The sequence below is a fragment of the Oncorhynchus keta genome, chromosome 24, assembly GCF_023373465.1.
Source record: "Oncorhynchus keta strain PuntledgeMale-10-30-2019 chromosome 24, Oket_V2, whole genome shotgun sequence".
NCBI lineage: Eukaryota > Metazoa > Chordata > Actinopteri > Salmoniformes > Salmonidae > Oncorhynchus > Oncorhynchus keta.
In genome coordinates, this window is record NC_068444.1 from 23,089,432 (window position 1) to 23,115,668 (window position 26,237).

At 53.1% G+C, this 26,237-nt stretch overlaps 1 protein-coding gene across 1 annotated transcript in view; it reads right to left on the reverse strand.

The window, feature by feature from the left end:
* The window catches only part of camkmt (calmodulin-lysine N-methyltransferase), a 262,353-nt gene that overhangs the window by 89,987 nt on the left and 146,129 nt on the right, over positions 1-26,237 (reverse strand). Inside the window, exon 4 of the mRNA XM_052477980.1 lies at positions 3,211-3,271. Within this exon, the coding sequence (XP_052333940.1) occupies positions 3,211-3,271 (61 nt within the window). The remainder of the gene's footprint in view (positions 1-3,210; positions 3,272-26,237) is intronic.

Genomic DNA, 26,237 nt, shown 5'->3' on the forward strand with positions numbered 1-26,237 from the left:
CGTTCAGTTACGTATTGCTCTCTGAGGTTTGCTATACAAACTGATGGAAAGTGGTGTTGGGGTAAAACATATGACATTATAAAATCCATGTACACAAACAACAAGTGTGCGGTTAAAATTGGCAAAAAACACACACATTTCTTCACACAGGGTCGTGGGGTTAGACAGGGATGCAGCTTAAGCCCCACCCTCTTCAACATATATATCAACCGAACTGCGCGGGCACTAGAAAAGTCTGCAGCACCCGGCCTCCCCTGCTAGAATCCGAAGTCAAATGTCTGCTGTTTGCTGATGATCTGGTGCTTCTGTCACCAACCAAGGAGGGCCTACAGCAGCACCTAGATCTTATGCACAGATTCTGTCAGACCTGGGCCCTGACAGTAAATCTCAGTAAGACCAAAATAATGGTGTTCCAAAAAGGTCGAGTCACCAGGACCACAAATACAAATTCCATCTCGACACTGTTGCCCTAGAGCACACAAAAACTATACATACCTTGGCCTAAACATCAGCGCCACAGGTAACTTCCACAAAGGTGTGAACGATCTGAGAGACAAGGCAAGAAGGGCATTCTATGCCATCAAAAAGAAACATAAATTTCAACATACCAATTAGGATTTGGCTAAAAATACTTGAATCAGTCATAGAGCCCATTGCCCTTTATGGTTGTGAGGTCTGGGGTCCGCTCACCAACCAAGACTTCACAAAATGGGACAAACACCAAATTGAGACTCTGCACGCAGAATTCTGCAAAAATATCCTCCGTGTACAACGTAAAACACCAAATAATGCATGCAGAGCAGAATTAGGCCGATACCCACTAATTATCAAAATCCAGAAAAGAGCCATTAAATTCTACAACCACCTAAAAGGGCGATTCACAAACCTTCCATAACAAAGCCATCACAAACAGAGAGATGAACCTGGAGAAGAGTCCCTAAGCAAACTGGTCCTGGGGCTCTGTTCACAAAACACAAACACACCCTACAGAGCCCCAGGACAACAGCACAATTAGACCCAACCAAATCATGAGAAAACAAAAAGATAATTACTTAACACATTGGAAAGAATTAACAAAAAAACAGAGCAAACTAGAATGCTATTTGGCCCTACACAGAGAGTACACAGCGGCAGAATACCTGACCACTGTGACTGACCCAAAATTAAGGAAAGCTTTGACTATGTACAGACTCAGTGAGCATAGCCTTGCTATTGAGAAAGCCGCCGTAGGCAGACATGGCTCTCAAGAGAAGACAGGCTATGTGCTCACTGCCCACAAAATGAGGTGGAAACTGAGCTGCACTTCCTAACCTCCTGCCCAATGTATGACCATATTAGAGAGACATATTTCCCCAGATCACACAGATCCACAAAGAATTCGAAAACATATCCAATTTTGAAAAACTCCCATACCTACTGGGTGAAATTCCACAGTGTGCCATCAGCAGCAAGATTTGTGACCTGTTGCCACGAGAAAGGGCAACCAGTGAAGAACAAACACCATTGTAAATACAACCCATATTTATGCTTATTTATTTTATCTTGTGTCCTTTATTATTTGTACATTGTGTATGTGTATATATATATATATATATATATATATATATATATATATATATGTATATATATATATATATATATATATATATATATATATATATATATGTATGTATATATATATATATATATATATATATATATATATATATATATATATATATAATATGACATTTGTAGTGTCTTTACTGTTTTGAAACTGTTGTATGTGTAATGTTTACTGTTAATTTTTGTTGTTTTTCACTTTATATATTCACTTTGTATGTTGTCTACCTCACTTGCTTTGGCAATGTTAACACATGTTTCCCATGCCAATAAAGCCCTTGAATTGAATTGAATTGAGAGAGAGAGAGGTAAAGACAGAGAGAGAGAGGGTTCTGAGACTGGGGGCTAGGGTTCTGAGACTGGGGGATAGGGTTCTTAGACTGGGGGATAGGGTTTTTAGACTAGGGGCTAGGGTTGTTAGACTGGGGGCTAGGGTTCTGAGACTGAGGGATAGGGTTCTGAGACTGGGGGCTAGGGTTGTTAGACTGGGGGCTAGGGTTGTTAGACTGGGGGCTAGGGTTGTTAGACTGGGGGCTAGGGTTCTGAGACTGGGGGCTAGGGTTGCAGGTCCTGTGGTAACATGGTGTAGGCTAGAGCACCACATGGCAGCCATCGCTGCCTGACACTGCAGTAACTCTAATGAACTGTGGATACCTCCTCTTAGAAAGTGTGTGTGTGGATTGATTGGAATGCTACTCCAGCCGACTCATTGATTTCCCCCCTCCCTAAGCGAGCCAGAGTCAGTGTCTTTGAAGAAGCAGTGACATTGTTGTGCCTTTATCTCCTGGTGGAAATAGGAGTTTGTATTGCAGCAGGGACATTAAGGTAATGATGGCTGTTGGGTTCCCCGTGGTGCTGCTGACATTGTGTACTGGATACACACACCAAAGAGTCACACACTGACACAGACAATACCATCAATTAGAGGCACTTCTTTACATACACACATGCACTTCTTTACTGCCACCCACACACAGTTACTGTACAGAATCCCTCTTTCCCTCGACACAAAATCCACAACCAAGGCAGTAATTGGAGTAAAGAAGGTCCATTAAAAACCAGTGTGCTGTCCAGTGCTGCTGCAATGAGCTACAGTGGGCTGAGGAGGCGGTGACAGGTAGCTATTTGGTCCAGTCTTTTCTTATTTTATCCTCCTCCCCTCGTTCTTTCTTGCTGAGTGGCTGATAACAGGGAGATTGTCACTCTGTCTATCTGGCTGACAAACACACAACTCTATCTTGTGCACACACAAAAAACACACACAGCCAGGGGCTTGCACCCTGGTCTTCCTCCCTCCCTGAGTGTTGCGGTCCAGCTGACCTTCAGCGCAGCGCCCTGATCAATATCCCTCTCTTCCTCTCCTCCTGCCTCTTGAATGTAAAAACAGGAAATCAAAGGGTTGTGTACTGCCTTGAGTGCAAATCAAACATCCCACACACCTTTCAACTCTCTGCAGCAGCAGCCTAACGCAGTGCAGGAGCCTAACGCAGTGCAGGAGCCTAACGCAGTGCAGGAGCCTGAGCCCACAATCTATTCTGCATTGTAATGCCTGCCTGGCAGGGACAGACTGGGGAGACAGAGGTCAGGGACCAGTCCAGAACCACTCACCTGAACATGTGGCGTTTCTTGAGGCAGTAGTGGGCCATCACCTCCTCAGAGGGCCATACACCTGGGAAAAACAACAGAGGACAACATGAAGACATACAACTATTGACTGGCATTATCTATTCACTCTCAGTCCACCACCACCATCAAAACCACAGGTACGGAACTCAATCAATAGGGGCGGCAACGTAGCCTAGTGGTTAGAGCGTTGGACTAGTAACCGGAAGGTTGCGAGTTCAAACCCCCGAGCTGACAAGGTACAAATCTGTCGTTCTGCCCCTGAACAGGCAGTTAACCCACTGTTCCCAGGCCGTCATTGAAAATAAGAATATGTTCTTAACTGACTTGCCTGGTTAAATAAAGGTAAAATTTAAATTTAAAAAATAATTGTAATGTTTTGTCCATTTCAAAAGCTCCAACCAGGGGTCAACTAGCCAATACAACCAAACTAACAACCTCTATATCTACACCAGAGAACTCCTCAACGTGGAGCATCCTTACAACCATCCGTCTGTTTCAACTACAGCAACACATAATAAAGCCTGTCTCCTCACGGTGTAGACCTAGTGTGTGTGTGGTGTTTTCTGAAAGCCTTCCACAGTGCTCCCACCTTGCCTGTGATACAAGCATCCCCTGTCTATCTGTCTCCCCCCTCCTCACTATGGCTCCTTAGACTTGTAAGCTGGGCAAATGTGTGTGTGTGGAGAGAGGGGGTCCGGTGGGCGATAATCACCAGGAGCGAGCCGGTCTGCCTGGCTTATCACCCACTACCAGCCTGCTCCTTCTGTTAGGTACAGAAAGTGCCATGAAGCTGCTATTGTCACACACACACACACACACACACACACACACACACACACACACACACACACACACACACACACACACAAGGGAGAGAGAGAAGGAGACAGACACACACTTCCTTGGCAGTGAAAGAAGTAAACACTAATTTGAATAAAACTTCAGCCTTAGCAGCTGGCTTTGATGGGAAGGCTGAGGCTCTGCTCAGCTCTGGTTGACTTTCTTTGTGTGTGTGTGTGTGTGTGTGTGTGTGTGTGTGTGTGTGTGTGTGTGTGTGTGTGTGTGTGTGTGTGTGTGTGTGTGTGTTCGTCTTGCAGACGAGAGGTAGCAGAGAGAGAATGTGTTCTCGAAAGAGAAACAGAGAGAGAGAGAGAGAGAGAGAGAGAGAGAGAGAGAGAGAGAGAGAGAGAGAGAGAGAGAGAGAGAGAGAGGGAGAGAGAGAGAGAGAGAGAAAAGGCAGTCGATATAATAAGCGGCTTACAGGCAGCCTCTCTCTACCTCTCAGGGCCGACACAGCTCATCTCTCCCTGCACCGGCGGCCCAAAGATTAGCTCAACCAAGGAGGATTTAATAATGCCTATTGATAAAACGTCCAAATATTCCTCTCCTATTAAAAACAGGCCTGCTCACTCCTCACCCCGCAAATACACTCTGCTGGTCTCCTGATGAACCCGTTGACAGCCAGAGACGCTACCAGGCGCCTGTATCACACCACTTTAAAAGCATAAGAGGCCAACCTGAAGCAGCGTATGGTATTTTAAATGTTTTCTCTGGTACTCTATAGAACATTTTCAAGGTTCATGATGAAGTTTACAGTGTTTAACTAACAGTGTGGCCTTCCTGAGTGGGGTTGGACAGTGTGGTGTGTGGGGTTGGACAGCGTGGTGTGTGGGGTTGGACAGTGTGGCCTTCCTGAGTGGGGTTGGACAGTGTGGTGTGTGGGGTTGGACAGTGTGGTGTGGAGTGTGTGGGGTTGGACAGTGTGGTGTGTGGGGTTGGACAGCGTGGTGTGTGGGGTTGGACAGTGTGGTATGGAGTGTGTGGGGTTGGACAATGTGGTGTGTGGGGTTGGACAGTGTTGTGTGTGGGGTTGGACAGTGTTGTGTGGTGTGTGTGGGGTTGGACAGTGTGGTGTGTGGGGTTGGACAGTGTTGTGTGTGGGGTTGGACAGTGTGGTGTGATGTGTGGGGTTGGACAGCGTGGTGTGTGGGGTTGGACAGCGTGGTGTGTGGGGTTGGACAGCTTGGTGTGTGGGGTTGGACAGCGTGGTGTGTGGGGTTGGACAGCGTGGTGTGGTGTGTGTGGGGTTGGACAGTGTGGTGTGGTGTGTGTGGGGTTGGACAGTGTGGTGTGTGGGGTTGGACTGTGTGGTGTGGTGTGTGTGGGGTTGGACATTGTGGTGTGTGTGGTTGGACAGTGTGGTGTGTGTGTGGTTGGACAGTGTGGTGTGTGTGTGGTTGGACAGTGTGGTGTGTGGGGTTGGACAGTGTGGTGTGTGGGGTTGGACAGCGTGGTGTGTGGGGTTGGAGAGTGTGGTGTGTGTGTGGTTGGGCAATGTGGTGTGTGTGTGTGGTTGGACAGTGTGGTGTGTGTGTGGTTGGACAGTGTGGTGCGTGTGTGTGTGGTTGGGCAGTGTGGTGTGTGTCTGGTTGGACAGTGTGGTGTGTGTGTGGTTGGACAGTGTGGTGTGTGTGTGGTTGGACAGTGTGGTGTGTGTGTGTGGTTGGACAGTGTGGTGTGTGTCTGGTTGGACAGTGTGGTGTGTGTCTGGTTGGACAGCGTGGTGTGTGGGGTTGGACAGCGTGGTGTGGTGTGTGTGGGGTTTGACAGTGGTGTGTGTGTGGTTGGACAGTGTGGTGTGTGGGGTTGGACAGTGTTGTGTGTGGGGTTGGACAGTGTTGTGTGGTGTGTGTGGGGTTGGACAGTGTGGTGTGTGGGGTTGGACAGTGTTGTGTGTGGGGTTGGACAGTGTGGTGTGGTGTGTGTGGGGTTGGACAGCGTGGTGTGTGGGGTTGGACAGCGTGGTGTGTGGGGTTGGACAGCGTGGTGTGTGGGGTTGAACAGTGTGGTGTGTGGGGTTGGACAGCGTGGTGTGTGGGGTTGGACAGCGTGGTGTGTGGGGTTGGACAGCGTGGTGTGTGGGGTTGGACAGTGTGGTGTGTGGGGTTGGACAGTGTGGTGTGTGGGGTTGGACATTGTTGTGTGTGGGGTTGGACAGTGTTGTGTGGTGTGTGTGGGGTTGGACAGTGTGGTGTGTGGGGTTGGACAGTGTTGTGTGTGGGGTTGGACAGTGTGGTGTGATGTGTGTGGGGTTGGACAGCGTGGTGTGTGGGGTTGGACAGCGTGGTGTGTGGGGTTGGACAGCGTGGTGTGTGGGGTTGGACAGCTTGGTGTGTGGGGTTGGACAGCGTGGTGTGTGGGGTTGGACAGCGTGGTGTGGTGTGTGTGGGGTTGGACAGTGTGGTGTGTGGGGTTGGACTGTGTGGTGTGTGTGTGTGGGTTGGACAGTGTGGTGTGTGTGGTTGGACAGTGTGGTGTGTGTGGTTGGACAGTGTGGTGTGTGTGTGGTTGGACAGTGTGGTGTGTGTGGTTGGACAGTGTGGTGTGTGTGTGGTTGGACAGTGTGGTGTGTGTGTGTGGTTGGACAGTGTGTGTGTGTGTGGTTGGACAGTGTGTGTGTGTGTGGTTGGACAGTGTGGTGTGTGTGTGGTTGGACAGTGTGGTGTGTGTGTGTGGTTGGACAGTGTGGTGTGTGTGTGTGGTTGGACAGTGTGGTGTGTGTGTGTGGTTGGACAGTGTGGTGTGTGTGTGGTTGGACAGTGTGGTGTGTGTGTGGTTGGACAGTGTGGTGTGTGTGTGGTTGGACAGTGTGGTGTGTGTGTGGTTGGACAGTGTGGTGTGTGGGTTTGGACAGTGTGGTGTGTGGGGTTGGATAGTGTGGTGTGTGGGGTTGGACAGCGTGGTGTGTGGGGTTGGAAGTGGTGTGTGTGTGGTTGGGCAGTGTGGTGTGTGTGTGGTTGGACAGTGTGGTGTGTGTGTGGTTGGACAGTGTGGTGTGTGTGTGGTTGGGCAGTGTGGTGTGTGTCTGGTTGGACAGTGTGGTGTGTGTGGTTGGACAGTGTGGTGTGTGTGGTTGGACAGTGTGGGTGTGTGTGTGGTTGGACAGTGTGTGTGTGTGTGGTTGGACAGTGTGTGTGTGTCTGGTTGGACAGCGTGGTGTGTGTGGGTTGGACAGCGTGGTGTGGTGTGTGTGGGGTTGGACAGTGGTGTGTGTGTGGTTGGACAGTGTGGCGTGTGGGGTTGGACAGCGTAGTGTGGTGTGTGGTTGGACAGTGTGGTGTGTGTGTGGTTGGACAGTCTGATGTGTGTGTGGTTGGACAGTGTGGTGTGTGTGTGGTTGGACAGTGTGGTGTGTGTGTGTGGTTGGACAGTGTGTGTGTGTGTGGTTGGACAGTGTGGTGTGTGTGTGGTTGGACAGTGTGGTGTGTGTGTGGTTGGACAGTGTGGTGTGTGTGGTGTGTGTGGTTGGGCAATGTGGTGTGTGTGTGTGGTTGGACAGTGTGGTGTGTGTGTGTGGTTGGACAGTGTGGTGTGTCTGGTTGGACATTGTGGTGTGTGTCTGGTTGGACAGTGTGGTGTGTGTGTGGTTGGACAGTGTGGTGTGTGGGTGTGTGTGGTTGGACAGTGTGGTGTGTGTGTGTGTGGTTGGACAGTGTGGTGTGTGGGTGTGTGTGGTTGGACAGTGTGGTGTGTGTGTGTGGTTGGACAGTGTGGTGTGTGTGTGTGTGGTTAGACAGTGTGGGTGTGTGTGTGGTTGGACAGTGTGGTGTGTGTCTGGTTGGACAGTATGGTGTGTGTGTGTGTGTGTGTGTGTGTGTGTGTGTGTGTGTGTGTGTGTGTGTGTGTGTGTGTGTGTGTGTGTGTGTGTGTGTGTGTGTGGTTGAACAGTGTTGTGTGTGGGGTTGGACAGTGTTGTGTGGTGTGTGTGGGGTTGGACAGTGTGGTGTGTGGGGTTGGACAGTGTGGTGTGTGGGGTTGGACAGTGTTGTGTGTGGGGTTGGACAGTGTTGTGTGGTGTGTGTGGGGTTGGACAGTGTGGTGTGTGGGGTTGGACAGTGTTGTGTGTGGGGTTGGACAGTGTGGTGTGGTGTGTGTGGGGTTGGACAGCGTGGTGTGTGGGGTTGGACAGCGTGGTGTGTGGGTTGGACAGCGTGGTGTGTGGGGTTGGACAGCGTGGTGTGTGGGGTTGGACAGTGTGGTGTGTGGGGTTGGACAGCGTGGTGTGTGGGGTTGGACAGCGTGGTGTGTGGGGTTGGACAGCGTGGTGTGTGGGGTTGGACAGTGTGGTGTGTGGGGTTGGACAGTGTGGTGTGTGGGGTTGGACAGCGTGGTGTGTGGGGTTGGACAGCGTGGTGTGTGGGGTTGGACAGTGTGGTGTGTGTGGGGTTGGACAGTGTGGTGTGTGGGGTTGGACAGTGTGGTGTGGGGTTGGGACAGCGTGGTGTGTGGGGTTGGACAGCGTGGTGTGTGGGGTTGGACAGCGTGGTGTGTGGGGTTGGACAGCGTGGTGTGTGGGGTTGGACAGCGTGGTGTGTGGGGTTGGACAGTGTGGTGTTGTGTGTGGTTGGACAGTGTGGTGTGTGTGTGGTTGGACAGTGTGGAGTGTGTGTGGTTGGACAGTGTGGTGTGTGTGTGTGGTTGGGCAGTGTGGTGTGTGTCTGGTTGGACAGTGTGGTGTGTGTGGTTGGACAGTGTGGTGTGTGTGTGGTTGGACAGTGTGGTGTGTGTGTGGTTGGACAGTGTGGTGTGTGTCTGGTTGGACATTGTGGTGTGTGTCTGGTTGGACAGTGTGGTGTGTGGGGTTGGACAGCGTGGTGTGTGGGGTTGGACAGCGTGGTGTTGTGTGTGTGGGGTTGGACAGCGTAGTGTGGTGTGTGTGGGGTTGGACAGTGTGGTGTGGTGTGTGTGGGGTTGGACAGTGTGGTGTGGTGTGTGTGGGGTTGGACAGTGTGGTGTGGTGTGTGTGGGGTTGGACAGCGTGGTGTGTGGGGTTGGACAGCGTGGTGTGTGGGGTTGGACAGTGTGGTGTGTGGGGTTGGACAGCGTGGTGTGTGGGGTTGGACAGCGTGGTGTGTGGGGTTGGACAGCGTGGTGTGTGGGGTTGGACAGTGTGGTGTGTGGGGTTGGACAGTGTGGTGTGTGGGGTTGGACAGCGTGGTGTGTGGGGTTGGACAGCGTGGTGTGTGGGGTTGGACAGTGTGGTGTGTGGGGTTGGACAGCGTGGTGTGTGGGGTTGGACAGTGTGGTGTGTGGGGTTGGACAGCGTGGTGTGTGGGGTTGGACAGCGTGGTGTGTGGGGTTGGACAGCGTGGTGTGTGGGGTTGGACAGCGTGGTGTGTGGGGTTGGACAGCGTGGTGTGTGGGGTTGGACAGTGGTGTGTGGGGTTGGACAGTGTGGTGTGTGGGGTTGGACAGCGTGGTGTGTGGGGTTGGACAGCGTGGTGTGTGGGGTTGGACAGCGTGGTGTGTGGGGTTGGACAGCGTGGTGTGGGGTTGGACAGCGTGGTGTGTGGGGTTGGACAGTGTGGTGTTGTGTGTGGTTGGACAGTGTGGTGTGTGTGTGGTTGGACAGTGTGGAGTGTGTGTGGTTGGACAGTGTGGTGTGTGTGTGTGGTTGGGCAGTGTGGTGTGTGTCTGGTTGGGCAGTGTGGTGTGTGTCTGGTTGGACAGTGTGGTGTGTGTGGTTGGACAGTGTGGTGTGTGTGTGGTTGGACAGTGTGGTGTGTGTGTGGTTGGACAGTGTGGTGTGTGTCTGGTTGGACATTGTGGTGTGTGTCTGGTTGGACAGTGTGGTGTGTGGGGTTGGACAGCGTGGTGTGTGGGGTTGGACAGCGTGGTGTTGTGTGTGTGGGGTTGGACAGCGTAGTGTGGTGTGTGTGGGGTTGGACAGCGTGGTGTTGGACAGTGTGGTGTGTGGGTTGGACAGTGTGGTGTGTGGGGTTGGACAGTGGTGTGTGTGTGGTTGGACAGTGTGGTGTGTGTGTGTGTGTGTGTGGTTGGACAGTGTGTGTGTGTGGTTGGACAGTGTGGTGTGTGTGTGGTTGGACAGTGTGGTGTGTGTGGTTGGACAGTGTGGTGTGTGTGTGGTTGGACAGTGTGGTGTGTGTGGGGTTGGACAGCGTGGTGTGTGGGTTGGACAGCGTGGTGTGTGTCTGGTTGGACAGCGTGGTGTGTGGGGTTGGGGGGCGTGGTGTGTGGGGTTGGGGGGTGTGGTGTGTGGGGTTGGACAGCGTGGTGTGTGGGGTTGGACAGCGTGGTGTGGGGTTGGACGGCGTGGTGTGTGGGGTTGGACGGCGTGGTGTGTGGGGTTGGACAGCGTGGTGTTTGGGGTTGGACAGTGTGGTGTGTGGGTTGGACAGCGTGGTGTGTGGGGTTGGACAGCGTGGTGTGTGCGGTTGGACAGCGTGGTGTGTGGGGTTGGACAGTGTGGTGTGTGGGGTTGGACAGTGTGGTGTGTGGGGTTGGACAGTGTGGTGTGGTGTGTGTGGGGTTGGACAGCGTGGTGTTGGACAGTGTGGTGTGTGGGGTTGGACATTGTGGTGTGTGGGGTTGGACAGTGTGGTGTGTGTAGTTGGACAGTGTGGTGTGTGGGGTTGGACAGTGTGGTGTGTGTGCGGTTGGACAGTGTGGTGTGTGTGCGGTTGGACAGTGTGGTGTGTGTGGCTGGACAATGGGGTGTGTGTGGCTGGACAGTGGGGTGTGTGTGGCTGGACAATGCGGTGTGTGTCGCTGGACAGTGGGGTGTGTGTGGCTGGACAGTGGGGTGTGTGTGGTTGAACAGTGGGGTGTGTGTGGTTGGACAGTGGGGTGTGAGTGGTTGGACAGTGTGGTGTGTGTGTGGTTGGACAGTGTGGTGTGTGGGGTTGGACAGTGTGGTGTGTGTGGGGTTGGACAGTGGGGTGTGTGTGGTTGGACAGTGTGGTGTGTGTGTGGTTGGACAGCGTGGTGTGTGGGGTTGGACAGCGTGGTGTGTGGGTTGGACAGCGTGGTGTGTGGGTTGGACAGTGTGTGTGTGTGGGTTGGACAGTGTGGTGTGTGGGGTTGGACAATGTGGTGTGTGGGGTTGGACAGCGTGGTGTGTGGGGTTGGACAGCGTGGTGTGTGGGGTTGAACAGCGTGGTGTGTGGGTTGACAGCGTGGTGTGTGGGGTTGGACAGTGGTGTGTGTGTGTGGTTGGACAGTGTGGTGTGTGTGTGGTTGGACAGTGTGGTGTGTGTGGTTGGACAGTGTGGTGTGTGTGTGTGGTTGGGCAGTGTGGTGTGTGTCTGGTTGGACAGTGTGGTGTGTGGTTGGACAGTGTGGTGTGTGTGTGGTTGGACAGTGTGGTGTGTGTGGTTGGACAGTGTGGTGTGTCTGGTTGGACATTGTGGTGTGTGTCTGGTTGGACAGTGTGGTGTGGGGTTGGACAGCGTGGTGTGTGGGTTGGACAGCGTGGTGTTGTGTGTGTGGGGTTGGACAGCGTAGTGTGGTGTGTGTGGGTTGACAGCGTGGTGTGACAGTGTGGTGTGTGGGGTGGACAGCGTGGTGTGTGGGGTTGGACAGTGGTGTGTGTGTGGTTGGACAGTGTGGTGTGTGTGTGTGTGTGTGTGTGGTTGGACAGTGTGGTGTGTGTGTGGTTGGACAGTGTGGTGTGTGTGTGGTTGGACAGTGTGGTGTGTGGGTGGTTGGACAGTGTGGTGTGTGTGTGGTTGGACAGTGTGGTGTGTGTGGCGTTGGACAGCGTGGTGTGTGGGTTGGACAGCGTGGTGTGTGTCTGGTTGGACAGCGTGTGTGTGGGTTGGGGGCGTGGTGTGTGGGGTTGGGAGGTGGTGTGTGTGGGTTGGACAGCGTGGTGTGTGGGGTTGAACAGCGTGGTGTGTGGGGTTGGACAGCGTGGTGTGTGGGTTTGGACAGCGTGGTGTGTGGGGTTGGACAGCGTGGTGTTTGGGGTTGACAGTGTGGTGTGTGGGTTGGACAGCGTGGTGTGTGGGTTGGACAGCGTGGTGTGTGGGTTGGACAGCGTGGTGTGTGTGGTTGGACAGTGTGGTGTGTGTGGGTTGGACAGTGTGGTGTGTGTGGGTTGGACAGTGTGGTGTGGTGTGTGTGGGTTGGACAGCGTGGTGTTGGACAGTGTGTGTGTGTGGTTGGACATTGTGGTGTGTGGGTTGGACAGTGTGGTGTGTGTGGTTGGACAGTGTGGTGTGTGTGTGGTTGGACAGTGTGTGTGTGTGTTGGTTGTGACAGTGTGGTGTGTGTGGTTGACAGTGTGGTGTGTGTGGTTGGACAGTGTGGTGTGTGTGGCTGGACAGTGTGTGTGTGTGTGTGGTTGGACAGTGGGGTGTGTGTGGTTGGACAGTGTGGGTGTGTGTGGTTGGACAGTGGGGTGTGTGTGGTTGGACAGTGGTGTGTGTGTGGTTGGACAGTGTGGTGTGTGGTGTGTGTGTGGTTGACAGTGTGTGTGTGTGGTTGGACAGTGTGGTGTGGTTTGTGGTTGGACAGTGTGGTGTGTTTGTGGTTGGTGTGTGGTGTGTGTGTGGTTGGACAGTGTGGGTGTGTGTCTGGTTGGACAGCGTGTGTGTCTGGTTGGACAGCGTGGTGTGTGGGGTTGGACAGCGTGGTGTGTGTTGGACAGCGTGGTGTGGGTTGGACAGTGTGTGTGTGGGGTTGGACAGCGTGGTGTGTGGTTGGACAGCGTGGTGTGTGGGGTTGTGCGTGGTGTGTGTGGGTTGGACAGTGTGGTGTGTGTGGTTGGACAGTGTGGTGTGTTTGTGGTTGGTGTGTGGTGTGTGTGTGGTTGGACAGTGGTGTGTGTGTGTGTGTTTGGTTGGACATGTGGTGTGTGTGTGTGTTGGATAATAATAATAATAATATATGCCATTTAGCTGACGCTTTTATCCAAAGCGACTTACAGTGTGTGCATACATTCTGTATGGGTGGTGTGTGAACCCATTTGGCAGTGTGAGCGCCATGCTGTGTGGTTGAAGGACCACAGTGGTGTGTGTGTGTGGTTGGACAGTGGTGTGTGTGTGGTTGGGCAAGTGTGGTGTGTGTGTGTGGTTGGACAGTGTGTTGTGTGTGTGTGGTTGGACAGTGTGGTGTGTGTGTGTGGTTGGACAGTGTGGTGTGTGTGTGGTTGGACAGTGTGTGTGTGTGTGGTTGGACAGTCTGTGTGTGTGTGGTTGACAGTGTGTGTGTGGTGTGGTTGGACAGTGTGGTGTGTGTGTGGTTGACAGTGTGGTGTGTGTGGTTGGACAGTGGTGTGTGTGTGTGTGTGTGGTTGGGCAGTGTGGTGTGTGTGTGTGGTTGAGACAGTGTGTGTGTGTGTGTGTGGTTGGACAGTGTGGTGTGTGTCTGGTTGGTGTGTTGTGTGTGTGTGGTTGGACAGTGTGGTGTGTGTGTGTGTGGTTGGACAGTGTGTGTGTGTGTGTGGTTGTGACAGTGTGGTGTGTGTGTGTTGTGTGACAGTGTGGCAATGTGGTGTGTGTGTGTGGTTGGACAGTGTGGTGTGTGTCTGGTTGGACAGTGTGGTGTGTGTGTGTGTGTGTGTGGTTGGACAGTGTGGTGTGTGTGTGTGTGTGGTTGGACTGTGTGGTGTGTGTGTGGTTGGAGAGTGTGGTGTGTGTGTGTGGTTGGACAGTGTGGTGTGTGTGTGTGTGTGTGGTTGGGCAGTGTGGTGTGTGTGTGTGGTTGGACAGTGTGGTGTGGTGTGTGTGTGTGGTTGGACTGTGTGGTGTGTGTGTGTGGTTGAGACAGTGTGGTGTGTGTGTGGTTGAGACAGTGTGTGTGTGTGTGTGTTGTGTGTGTGTGTGTGTGTGTTGGACAGTGTGTGTGTGTGTGTGTGTGTGTGTGGTTGTGACAGTGTGTGTGTGTGTGGTTGGACAGTGTGGTGGTGTGTGTGGTTGACAGCGTAGTGTGTGTTGACAGTGTGGTGTGTGTCTGTTGAGACATTGTGGTGTGTGTGTGGTTAGACAGTGGTGGTGTGTGGTGTTGAACAGTGTGGTGTGTGTGTGGTTGGACAGTGTGTGTGTGTGCGGTTGGTGTGTGGTGTGTGTGTGTGGTTGGACAGTGTGGTGTGTGTGGCTGGACAGTGGGTGTGTGTGGCTGGACAGTGTGTGTGTGTGTGTGTGGTGGTGTTGGTTGGAGTGTGGTGTGTGGTGTGGTTGAACAGTGTGGTGTGTGTGTGGTTGGACAGTGGTGTGTGTGTGTGGTTGGACAGTGGTGTGTGTCTGGTTGGACAGTGTGGTGTGTGTGTGTGTGTTGGTTAGACAGTGTGGTGTGTGTGTGTGGTTGTGACAGTGTGGTGTGTGGTTAGACAGTGTGGTGTGTGTGTGGTTGACAGTGTGTGTGTGGTGTTGTGGTTGGACAGTGTGGTGTGTGTGTTGGTTGGACAGCGTGGTGTGTGTGTGTGTGGTTGGACAGTGTGGTGTGTGTGTGTTGGTTGACAGTGTGGTGTGTGGTTGTTGGCGTGTGAGTGTGGTGTGTGGTGTTGGTTGTAGTGTGGTGGTGTGTGTGTGTGTGTGTGACAGTGTGTGTGTGTGTGGTTGAGACAGTGGTGTGTAGGGGTTAGACAGTGTAAGTGTGTGTGTAGGGTTGGACAGCGTAGTGTTAGACAGTGTGTGTGTGGGTTGGACATTGGTGTGTGTGTAGGGTTGGACAGTGTGGTGTGTGGTGTGTGGTTGGACAGTGTGGTGTGTGTGGTTGGACAGTGTGGTGTGTGTGTGGTTGGACAGTGTGGTGTGTGTGTGGTTGAGACAGTGTGGTGTGTGTGGTTGGACAGTGGTGTGTGTGTGGTTGGACAGTGTGTGTGTGTGTGGTTGGACAGTGGTGTGTGTGTGTGTGGTTGAACAGTGTGTGTGTGTGTGTGGTTGGACAGTGTGTGTGTGTGTGGTTGGACAGTGTGTGTGTGTGTGGTTGGACAGTGTGGTGTGTGTGGTTGACAGTGTGGTGTGTGTGTGTGAGGTTGGACAGTGTAGTGTGTGTGGTTGAGACAGTGTGGTGTGTGTGTGAATTTTGAGACAGTATGGTGTGTTTGTGGTTGGAGAAGTGTGGTGTGTTTGTGGTTAGACAGTGTGGTGTGTGTGGGGTTGGACAGCGTGGTGTGTGTCTGGTTGAACAGCGTGGTGTGTGTCTGGTTAGACAGCGTGGTGTGTGGGGTTGGACAGCGTGGTGTGTGGGTTGGACAGCGTGGTGTGTGGGTTGAACAGCGTGTGTGTGGGGGTTGGACAGCGTGTATGTGTGGGTTGAACAGCGTGTGTGTGTGTGGGTTGAACAGCGTGGTGTGGGTTGAACAGCGTGGTGTGTCTGTGGTTGGACAGCGTGGTGTGTGGGTTAGACAGTGTGGTGTGTTTGTGGTTGGACAGTGTGGTGTGTGTGTGTGGTTGGACAGTGTGGTGTGTGTGGTGTGTGTTTGGTTGGGCAATGTGGTGTGTGTGTGTGGTTGGACAGTGTGGTGTGTGTGGTTGGCAGTGGTGTGTGTGTGGTTGGACAGTGTGGTGTGTGTGTGGTTGGACAGTGTGGTGTGTGTGTGGTTGGAGAGTGTGGTGTGTGTGTGTGTGGTTGGACAGTGTGGTGTGTGTGTGGTTGGACAGTGTGGTGTGTGTGTGGTTGGACAGTCTGATGTGTGTGTGGTTGGACAGTGTGGTGTGTGTGTGGTTGGACAGTGTGTGTGTGTGTGTGTGGTTGGACAGTGTGGTGTGTGTGTGGTTGGACAGTGTGGTGTGTGTGTGTGTGTGTGGTTGGGCAATGTGGTGTGTGTGTGTGGTTGGACAGTGTGGTGTGTGTGTGTGGTTGGACAGTGTGGTGTGTGTGTGTGGTTGAACAGTGTGTCTGGTTGACAGTGTGTGTGTGTCTGGTTAGACAGTGTGGTGTGTGTGTGGTTGGACAGTGGTGGTGTGTGTGTGTGGTTGGACAGTGGTATGTGTGTGTGGTTGGACAGTGGTGTGTGTGGTTAGACAGTGTGGTGTGTGTGAGTTGACAGTGTGGTGTGTGTCTGGTTGAACAGTATGGTGTGTGTGTGTGTGTGTGTGTGTGTGGTTGGACAGTGTGTGTGTGTGTGTGGTTTGACAGTGTGGTGTGTGTGTGGTTGAGACAGTGTGAGGTGTGTCTGGTTGGACAGTGTGGTGTGTGTGTGTGTTGCGTGTGGTGTGTTGTGTGGTTGGACAGTGTGTGTGTGTGTGTGTGGTTGGACAGTGGTGTGGGTTGACAGTGGTGGTAGTGTGTGGGTTGACAGCAGTGTGGACAGTGGTGTGTGGGGTTGAACATTGTGGTGTGTGTGTGGTTGGACAGTGTGTGTGTGTGGTTGGACAGTGGTGTGTCTGGTTGGACAGTGTGGTGTGTGTGTGGTTAGACAGTGTGTGTGTGTGTGGTTGGACAGTGTGTGTGTGTGGCTGAGTGTGTGTGTGTGGTTGGACAGTGTGGTGTGTGTGGTTGGACAGTGGTGTGTGTGTGGTTGAACAGTGGGTGTGTGTGGTTGGACAGTGTGGTGTGTGTGGTTGGACAGTGTGGTGTGTGGTCTGGTTGACAGTGTGTGGTGTGTGTGTGTGGTTGGACAGGTGTGTGTGTGTGGTTGGACTGTGTGGTATGTGTGTGTGGTTGGACAGTGTGGTGTGTGTGTGGTTTAGACAGTGTGGTGTGTGGTGTGTGTGGTTGGACAATGTGGTGTGTGTGTGGTTGGACAGTATGTGTGTGTGTGTGGTTGGACTGTGTGGTGTGTGTGTGGTTGGACAGTGTGTGTGTGTGTCTGGTTGACAGTGTGGTGTGTGTGTGTGGTTGAACAGTGTGGTGTGTGTGTGTGTGTGTGTGTGTGTGTGTGTGTGTGTGTGGTTGGACAGTGGTGTGTGGGGGTTGGACAGTGTGGTGTGTGTGTGTGGGTTGGACAGCGTGGTGTTGGACAGTGTGTGTGTGGGGTTTGACATTGTGGTGTGGGGTTGGACAGTGTGGTGTGTGTAGTTGGACAGTGTGGTGTGTAGGGTTGGACAGTGTGGTGTGTGTGCGGTTGGACAGTGTGGTGTGTGTGTGGTTGACAGTGTGTGTGGCTGGACAATAGTGTGTGTGTGGCTGGACAGTGGGTGTGTGTGGCTGGACAGTGTGTGTGTGGTTGAACAGTGGGTGTGTGTGGTTGGACAGTGGGTGTGAGTGGTTGGACAGTGTGGTGTGTGTGTGGTTGGACAGTGTGGTGTGTGGGGTTGACAGTGTGGTGTGTGTGGGGTTGGACAGTGGTGTGTGTGGTTGGACAGTGTGGTGTGTGTGGTTAGACAGTATGGTGTGTTTGTGGTTGAGAGAGTGTGGTGTGTTGTGGTTGGACAGTGTGAGTGTGTGTGGAGTTGAACAGCGTGGTGTGTGGGTTGAACAGCGTAGTGTGTGTCTAATTGGACAGCGTGTAATAGTGCAAGGTGAACAGCGTAGTGTGTGGTTGGACAGTGTAAGTGTGGGGTTGAACAGCGTGGTGTGTAAGGTTGAACAGTGGTGTGTGTGGGTTAGACAGTGTGGTGTGTGTGGGGTTGAACAGCGTGGTGTGGGGTTGGACAGCGTAGTGTGGGGTTGAACAGCGTGGTGTGTGGGTTGAGACAGTGTGGTGTGTGTGTGGTTGAGACAGTGTGGTGTGTGTGTGGTTGGACAGTGTGGTGTGTGGTGTGTGTGTTTGAGGCAATGGTGTGTGTGTGTGGTTGGACAGTGTGTGTGTGTGGTTGGGCAGTGTGGTGTGTGTGTGGTTGGACAGTGGTGTGTGTGTGGTTGGACAGTGTGGGTGTGTGTGTGGTTAGACAGTGGTGTGTGTGTGGTTGGACAGTGTGTGTGTCTGGTTGGACAGTGTGGTGTGTGTGTGGTTGGACAGTGATGTGTGTGTGGTTGGACAGTGTGGTGTGTGTGTGGTTGGACAGGCGTGTGTGTGTGGTTGAGACAGTGTGGTGTGTGTGTGGTTGGACAGTGTGGTGTGTGGTGTGTGTGTGGTTGGGCAATGTGTGTGTGTGTGTGGTTGGACAGTGTGGTGTGTGTGTGGTTGGACAGTGTGGTGTGTGTGTGGTTGGACAGTGTGGTGTGTGTCTGGTTGGACAGTGTGGTGTGTCTGGTTGGACAGTGTGTGTGTGTGTGGTTGGACAGTGTGGCGTGTGTGTGTGTGGTTGACAGTGCGTAGTGTGTGGTTGGACAGTGTGGTGTGTGTGGTTGGACAGTGTGGTGTGTGTGTGGTTGGACAGTGTGGTGTGTGTCTGGTTGACAGTATGGTGTGTGCGCTGAATGGTTGTGTGTGTGTGTGTGGATTTGGACAGTGTGGTGTGTGTGTGTGTGGTTGGACAGTGTGGTATGTGTGTGGTTGGACAGTGTGTGTGTGTGTGTGTGGTTGGACAGTGTGGTGTGTGTGGTGTGTGTGTGGTTGACAGTGTGGTGTGTGTGTGTGGTTGGACAGTGTGGTGTGTGTGTCTGGTTGGACAGTGTGTGTTGTGTGGTTGTGTGTGTGTGTGTGTGTGTTGTGCAATGTGTGTGTGTGTGTGTGGTTGAACAGTGTGGTGTGTGGTTGGACAGTGTGGTGTGGTGGTTGATTTGACACAGTGTGGTGTGTGTGTGGTTGGCAACAGTGTGTGTGTGGGTTGAGACAGTGTGGTGTGTGGGGGTTGAGACAGTGTGTGTGGGGTTGGACAGTGTGGTGTGTTTGTGGTTGGACAGTGTGTATGTGTGTGGTTGAACAGTGTGGTGTGTGGTGGTTGACAATAGTATGTGTGTGGTTGGACAGTGTGGTGTGTGTGTGGTTGGACAGTGGTGGTGTGTGTGGTTGAACAGTGGTATGTGTGTGTGGTTGAGACAGTGTGAGTGGTTGTGACAGTGTGGTGTTGGAGACAGTGTGTGTGTGTGTGTGGTTGGACAGTGTGATGTGTGTGTGTGTGTGGTTGGACTGTGTGGTATGTGTGTGTGGTTGGACAGTGTGTGTGTGTGTGTGGTTGGACAGTGGTGTGTGTGTGTGTGTGGTTAGACAGTGTGGTGTGTGTGGTTGGACAGTGTGGTGTGTGTGTGGTTGGACAGTGTGGTGTGTGTGTGGTTAGACAGTGTGGTGTGTGTCTGGTTGGACAGTGTGGTGTGTGTGGTTGTGTGTGTGTGTGTGTGTGTGTGGTGTGTTGTGTGTGTGTGTGTGTGTGTGTGTGGTTGGACAGTGTGGTGTGTGGGTTGGACAGTGTGGTGTGGTGTGTGTGGTTGGACAGCGTGGTGTGTGACAGTGTGTGTGGTTGGACAGTGTGGTGTGTGTGTGGGTTGGACAGTGTGGTGTGTGTGGTTGACAGTGTGGTGTGTTGGGTTGGACAGTGTGGTGTGTGTGTGGTTGGACAGTGTGTGTGTGTGGTTGGACAGTGTGGTGTGTGTGTGTGGTTGGACAGTGTGGTGTGTGTGTGTGGTTGGACAGTGGGGTGTGTGGTTGGACAGTGGGGTGTGTGTGTTGAACAGTGTGTGTGTGTGGTTGGACAGTGGTGTGTGTGGTTGACAGTGTGGTGTGTGTGGTTGTGTGTGTGGTTGGACAGTGTGGTGTGTGGGGTTGAACAGTGGGGTGTGTGTGGTTGAACAGTGTGGTATGTGTGTGGTTGAACAGTGTGTGTGTGTGGTTAGACAGTGTGGTGTGTGTGTGGTTGAACAGTGTGGTGTGTGTCTGGTTGAACAGCGTGGTATGTGGGTTGACAACAGCGTGGTGGTGTCTGGTTGAACAGCGTAGTGTGTGTGGTGAACAGCGTAGTATGTGTAGACAGTTGAACAGCGTGGTATGTGGGGGTTGAGACAGCGTGGTGTGTAAAACGGGACAGTGTAGTGTGTGTGGTTGGACAGCGTGGTGTGTGTGTGGTTGAACAGCGTGGTGTGTCTGGTTGGACAGCGTGGTGTGTAGGGTTGAACAGCGTGGTGTGTGGGGTTGAACAGCGTGGTGTGTGTGGTTGAACAGTATGGTGTGTGTGTGGTTGACAGTGTGGTGTGGTGGTGTGTGTGTTTGGTTGGACAATGTGGTGTGTGTGTGTGGTTGAGACAGTGTGGTGTGTGTGTGGTTGAACAATGTGGTGTGTGTGTGTGGTTGGACAATGTGGTGTGTGTGTGTGGTTGGACAGTGTGGTGTGTGTGTGTGGTTGGACAGTGTGGTGTGTGTGTGTGGTTGGACAGTGTATGTGTGTGGTTGACAGTGTGTGTGTGTGGTTGGACAGTGTGATGTGTGTGTGGTTGAGACAGTGTGTGTGTGTGTGTGTGTTGGACAGTGTGGTGTGTGTGTGGTTGGACAGTGTGGTGTGTGTGTGGTTGGACAGTGTGGTGTGTGTGTGTGTGTGTGGTTGGGCAATGTGGTGTGTGTGTGTGTGGTTAGACAGTGTGGTGTGTGTGTCTGGTTGGACAGTGTGGTGTGTGTCTGGTTGAGACAGTGTGTGTGTGTCTGGTTGAGACAGTGTTGTGTGTGTGTGGTTAGACAGTGTGGTGTGTGGTGTGTGTGGTTAGACAGTGTGGTGTGTGTGTCTGGTTAGACAGTGGTGGTGTGTGTGGTTGGACAGTGCGTGTGTGTGTGGTTGACAGTGTGGTGTGTCTAGTTGGACAGTATGGTGTGTGTGTGTGTGTGTGTGTGTGGTTGGACAGTGTGGTGTGTGTGTGTGGTTGGACTGTGTATGTGTGTGTGGTTGGACAGTGTGGTGTGTGTGTGTGGTTGAGACAGTGTGGTGTGTGTGTGTGTTGGTTGGAGCAATGTGGTGTGTGTGTGTGGTTAGACAGTGTGGTGTGTGTGTGTGGTTAGACAGTGTGGTGTGTGTGTGGTTGGACAGTGTGTGTGTGTGTGTGTGGTTGGACAGTGTGGTGTGTGTGTGTGTGGTTGGACAGTGTGTGTGTGTGTGTGTGGTTGGACAGTGGTGTGTGTGTGTGGTTGGACAGTGTGGTGTGTGTGTGGTTGGACAGTGGTGTGTGTGTGTGTTGTGACAGTGTGTGTGTGTGGTTGGACAGTGTGTGTGTGTGTGTGTGTGGTTGAGACAGTGTGGTGTGTGTGTGGTTGGACAGCGTGGTGTGTGGGTGAACAGTGTGGTGTGTGTGGTTGGACAGTGTGGTGTGTGTGTGGTTAGACAGTGTGGTGTGTGTGGTTGGACAGTGTGGTGTGTGTGGTGTGTGTGGTTGGACAGTGTGGTGTGTGTGGTTGAACAGTGTGGTGTGTGTGTGGTTGGACAGTGTGGTGTGTGTGGTTGAACAAGTGTGTGTGTGTGTGTGGTTGGACAGTGTGGTATGTGTGTGTGGTTAGACAGTGTGTGTGTGTGTGGTTGGACAGTGTGGTGTGTGTGGTTGGACAGTGTGGTGTGTGTGTGGTTGGAACAGTGTGGTGTGTGTGTGTGGTTGGACAGTGTGTGTGTGTGTGGTTGGACAGTGTGGTGTGTGTGTGGTTGGACAGTGTGGTGTGTGTGTGTGGTTGGACAGTGTGGTGTGTGTGTGGTTGGACAGTGTGTGTGTGTGGTTGGACAGTGTGTGTGTGTCTGGTTGGACAGTATGGGTGTGTGTGTGTGGTTGTGACAGTGTGTGTGTGTGTGGTTGTGTGTGTGTGTGTGTGTGTGTGTGTGTTGTGTGTGTGTGTGTGTGTGTGGTTGACAGTGTGTGTGTGTGTGTGTGTGGTTGACAGCGTAGTGTGTGTGTGTGGTTGGACAGTGTGGTGTGTGTGTGTGTGGTTAGACAGTGTGTGTGTGTGTGTGTGTGTGGTTGGGCAATGTGTGTGTGTGGTTGGACAGTGTGGTGTGTGTGTGGTTGACAGCGTGTGTGTGTGGTTGAGACAGTCTGTGTGTGTGTGTGGTTGGACAGTGTGTGTGTGTGTGGTTGGACAGCGTGTGTGTGTGTGGTTGTTGGGCATGTGGTGTGTGTGTGTGGTTGGACAGCGTAGTGTGTGTGGGTTGAACAGCGTGGTGTGTGTGGTTGACAGCGTGGTGTGTGGGGTTGAGACAGCGTGGTGTGTGGGGTTGAACAGCGTGGTGTGTGGGTTAGACAGTGGTGTGTGTGGTTGACAGCGTGGTGTGTGGGTTAGACAGCGTGGTGTGTGTGGTTGGACAGCGTGGTGTGTGTGGTTGGACAGCGTGGTGTGTGGGTTGAGACAGCGTGGTGTGTGTGGTTGGACAGCGTGTGTGTGGGTTAGACAGCGTAGTGTGTAGGGTTGAACAGCGTGGTGTGTGGGTTGAACAGCGTGGTGTGTAGGTGACAGCGTGGTTATTTGACAGCGTGGTGTGTAATAAGTTGAACAGCGTGGTGTGGGGTTGAACAGCGTAGTGTGTGGGTTGGACAGCGTGGTGTGTGGGGTTGAACAGCGTGGTGTGGGTTGACAGCGTGTGTGTAAGGGTTGAGACAGCGTGGTGTGTGTGTGGTTGGACAGCGTGGTGAGTGGGGTTGGACAGCGTGGTGTGTGGGGTTGGACAGCGTGGTGTGTGGGGTTGGACAGTGTGGTGTGTGTGGGGTTGGACAGTGTGGTGTGTGTGTGTGGATGGACAGTGTGGTGTGTGTGTGTGGTTGGACAGTGTGGTGTGTGTGTGGTTGGACAGTGTGGTGTGTGTGTGTGGTTGGACAGTGTGATGTGTGTGTGGTTGGACAGTGTGGTGTGTGTGTGGTTGGACAGTGTGGTGTGTGTGTGGTTGGACAGTGTGGAGTGTGTGTGGTTGGACAGTGTGGTGTGTGTGTGTGTGGTTGGGCAGTGTGGTGTGTGTCTGGTTGGACAGTGTGGTGTGTGTGGTTGGACAGTGTGGTGTGTGTGTGGTTGGACAGTGTGGTGTGTGTGTGGTTGGACAGTGTGGTGTGTGTCTGGTTGGACAGTGTGGTGTGTGTCTGGTTGGACAGTGTGGTGTGTGGGGTTGGACAGCGTGGTGTGTGTCTGGTTGGACAGTGTGGTGTGTGTCTGGTTGGACAGTGTGGTGTGTGGGGTTGGACAGCGTGGTGTTGGACAGTGTGGTGTGTGGGGTTGGACAGTGTGGTGTGTGTGTGGTTGGACAGTGTGGTGTGTGTCTGGTTGGACAGTGTGGTGTGTGTCTGGTTGGACAGTGTGGTGTGTGGGGTTGGACAGCGTGGTGTTGGACAGTGTGGTGTGTGGGGTTGGACAGTGTGGTGTGTGTGTGGTTGGACAGTGTGGTGTGTGTGTGGTTGGACAGTGTGGTGTGTGTGTGTGGTTGGACAGTGTGGTGTGTGTGGTTGGACAGTGTGGTGTGTGTGTGGTTAGACAGTGTGGTGTGTGTGGTTAGGCAATGTGGTGTGTGTGTGGTTGGACAGTGTGGTGTGTGTGTGTGGTTAGACAGTTTGTGTGTGTGTGTGGTTGGACAGTGTGGTGTGTGTGTGGTTGGACAGTGTGGTGTGTGTGTGTGGTTGAGACAGTCTGATGTGTGTGTGGTTGGACAGTGTGGTGTGTGTGTGTGGTTGGACAGTGGTGGTGTGTGTGGTTGGACAGTGTGGTGTGTGTGTGGTTGGACAGTGTGGTGTGTGTGTGTGTGTTTGGGCAATGTGGTGTGTGTGTGTGGTTGGACAGTGTGGTGTGTGTGTGTGGTTGGACAGTGTGGTGTGTGTCTGGTTGGACAGTGTGTGTCTGGTTGGACAGTGTGGTGGTGTGGTTGGACAGTGTGTGTGTGGGTGTGTGTGGTTGGACAGTGTGGTGTGTGTGTGGTTGGACAGTGTGGTGTGTGTGGTTGGACAGTGTGGTGTGTGTGGTTGGACAGTGTGGTGTGTGTCTGGTTGGACAGTGTGTGTGTGTGTGTGTGTGGTTGGACAGTGGTGTGTGTGTGTGTGTGGTTGGACAGTGTGTGTGTGTGTGGTTGGACAGTGTGGTGTGTGTGGTGTGTGTGTGGTTGGGCAATGTGGTGTGTGTGTGTGGTTGGACAGTGTGTGTGTGTGTGTGGTTGGACAGTGTGGTGTGTGTCTGGTTGGACAGTGTGGTGTGTGTGTGGTTGGACAGTGTGTGTGTGTGTGGTGTGTGTGTGTGTGTGTGTGTGTGTGTGTGTGTGTGTGTGTGTGTGTGTGTGTGTGGTTGGACAGTGTGTGTGTGTGTGGTTGGACAGTGCAAGGTGTGTGTGTGTTGACAGTGTGGTTGTGGACAGTTGGACAGTGTGGTGTGTGTGGTTGGACAGTGTGGTGTGTTTGTGGTTGGACAGTGTGGTGTGTGTGGTTGGACAGTGTGGTGTGTGGTGTGTGTGTGGTTGGGCAATGTGGTGTGTGTGTGTGGTTGGACAGTGTGGTGTGTGTGTGGTTGGACAGTGTGGTGTGTGTGGTTGGACAGTGTGGTGTGTGGTTGGACAGTGTGGTGTGTGTGGTTGGGCAATGTGGTGTGTGTGTGTGGTTGGACAGTGTGGGTGTGTGTGTGGTTGGACAGTGTGGTGTGTGTGTGTTGTTGGACAGTGTGGTGTGTGTGTGGTTGGACAGTGTGGTGTGTGTGTGGTTGGACAGTGTGGTGTGTGTGTGGTTGGACAGTGTGGTGTGTGTGTGGTTGGACAGTGTGGTGTGTGTGGGGTTGGACAGCGTGGTGTGTGGGTTGGACAGCGTGGTGTGTGGGGTTGGACAGCGTGGTGTGTGGGTTGGACAGCGTGGTGTGTGGGGTTGGACAGCGTGGTGTGTGGGGTTGGACAGCGTGGTGTGTGGGGTTGGACAGCGTGGTGTGTGTGGTTGGACAGCGTGGTGTGTGGTTGACAGCGTGGTGTGTGGGGTTGGACAGCGTGGTGTGTGGGGTTGGACAGCGTGGTGTGTGGGGTTGGACAGCGTGGTGTGTGGGGTTGGACAGCGTGGTGTGTGGGGTTGGACAGCGTGGTGTGTGTGGTTGGACAGCGTGGTGTGTGGGGTTGGACAGCGTGGTGTGTGGGGTTGGACAGCGTGGTGTGTGTGGTTGACAGCGTGGTGTGTGTGGGTTGGACAGCGTGGTGTGAGGTTGACAGCGTGTGTGTGGGGTTGGAGCGTGGTGTGTGGGGTTGACAGCGTGGTGTGTGGTTGGACAGCGTGTGTGTGTGGGGTTGGACAGTGTGGTGTGTGTGGGTTGGACAGTGTGGTGTGTGTGTGGTTGGACAGTGTGTGTGTGTGTGTGGTTGGACAGTGTGTGTGTGTGTGGTTGGACAGTGTGGTGTGTGTGTGGTTGGACAGTGTGGTGTGTGTGTGGTTGGACAGTGTGAGTGTGTGTGTGGTTGGACAGTGTGGTGTGTGTGTGTGGTTGAGACAGTGTGTGTGTGTGTGGTTGGACAGTGTGGAGTGTGTGTGGTTAGACAGTGTGGTGTGTGTGTGGTTGGGCAGTGTGGTGTGTGTCTGGTTGGACAGTGTGGTGTGTGTGGTTGGACAGTGTGGTGTGTGTGTGGTTGGACAGTGTGTGTGTGTGTGTGGTTGGACAGTGTGGTGTGTGTCTGGTTGGACAGTGTGGTGTGTGTGTGGTTGGACAGTGTGGTGTGTGTGGGTTGGACAGCGTGGTGTGTGTCTGGTTGGACAGTGTGTGTGTAGGGTTGAACAGCGTGTGTGTGTGTGTGGGTTGGACAGCGTGAGTGTTGACAGTGTGGTGTGTGGGGTTGGACAGTGTGGTGTGTGTGTGGTTGGACAGTGTGGTGTGTGTGTGGTTGGACAGTGTGGTGTGTGTGTGTGGTTGGACAGTGTGGTGTGTGTGGTTGGACAGTGTGGTGTGTGTGTGGTTGGACAGTGTGTGTGTGTGGTTGGGCAGTGTGGTGTGTGTGTGGTTGGACAGTGTGTGTGTGTGTGTGGTTGGACAGTTTGGTGTGTGTGTGTGGTTGGACAGTGTGGTGTGTGTGTGGTTGGACAGTGTGGTGTGTGTGTGTGGTTGGACAGTCTGATGTGTGTGTGGTTGGACAGTGTGGTGTGTGTGTGTGTGGTTGGACAGTGTGGTGTGTGTGTGGTTGGACAGTGTGTGTGTGTGTGGTTGGACAGTGTGGTGTGTGTGTGTTGGGCAATGTGTGTGTGTGTGTGGTTGGACAGTGTGGTGTGTGTGTGGTTGGACAGTGTGGTGTGTGTCTGGTTGGACAGTGTGGTGTGTGTCTGGTTGGACAGTGTTGTGTGTGTGTGGTTGGACAGTGTGGTGTGTGGGTGTGTGTGGTTGGACAGTGTGGTGTGTGTGTGTGGTTGGACAGTGTGGTGTGTGTGGTTGGACAGTGTGGTGTGTGTGTGGTTGGACAGTGTGGTGTGTGTCTGGTTGGACAGTATGGTGTGTGTGTGTGTGTGTGTGTGTGTGTGTGTGTGTGTGGTTGGACAGTGTGTGTGTGTGT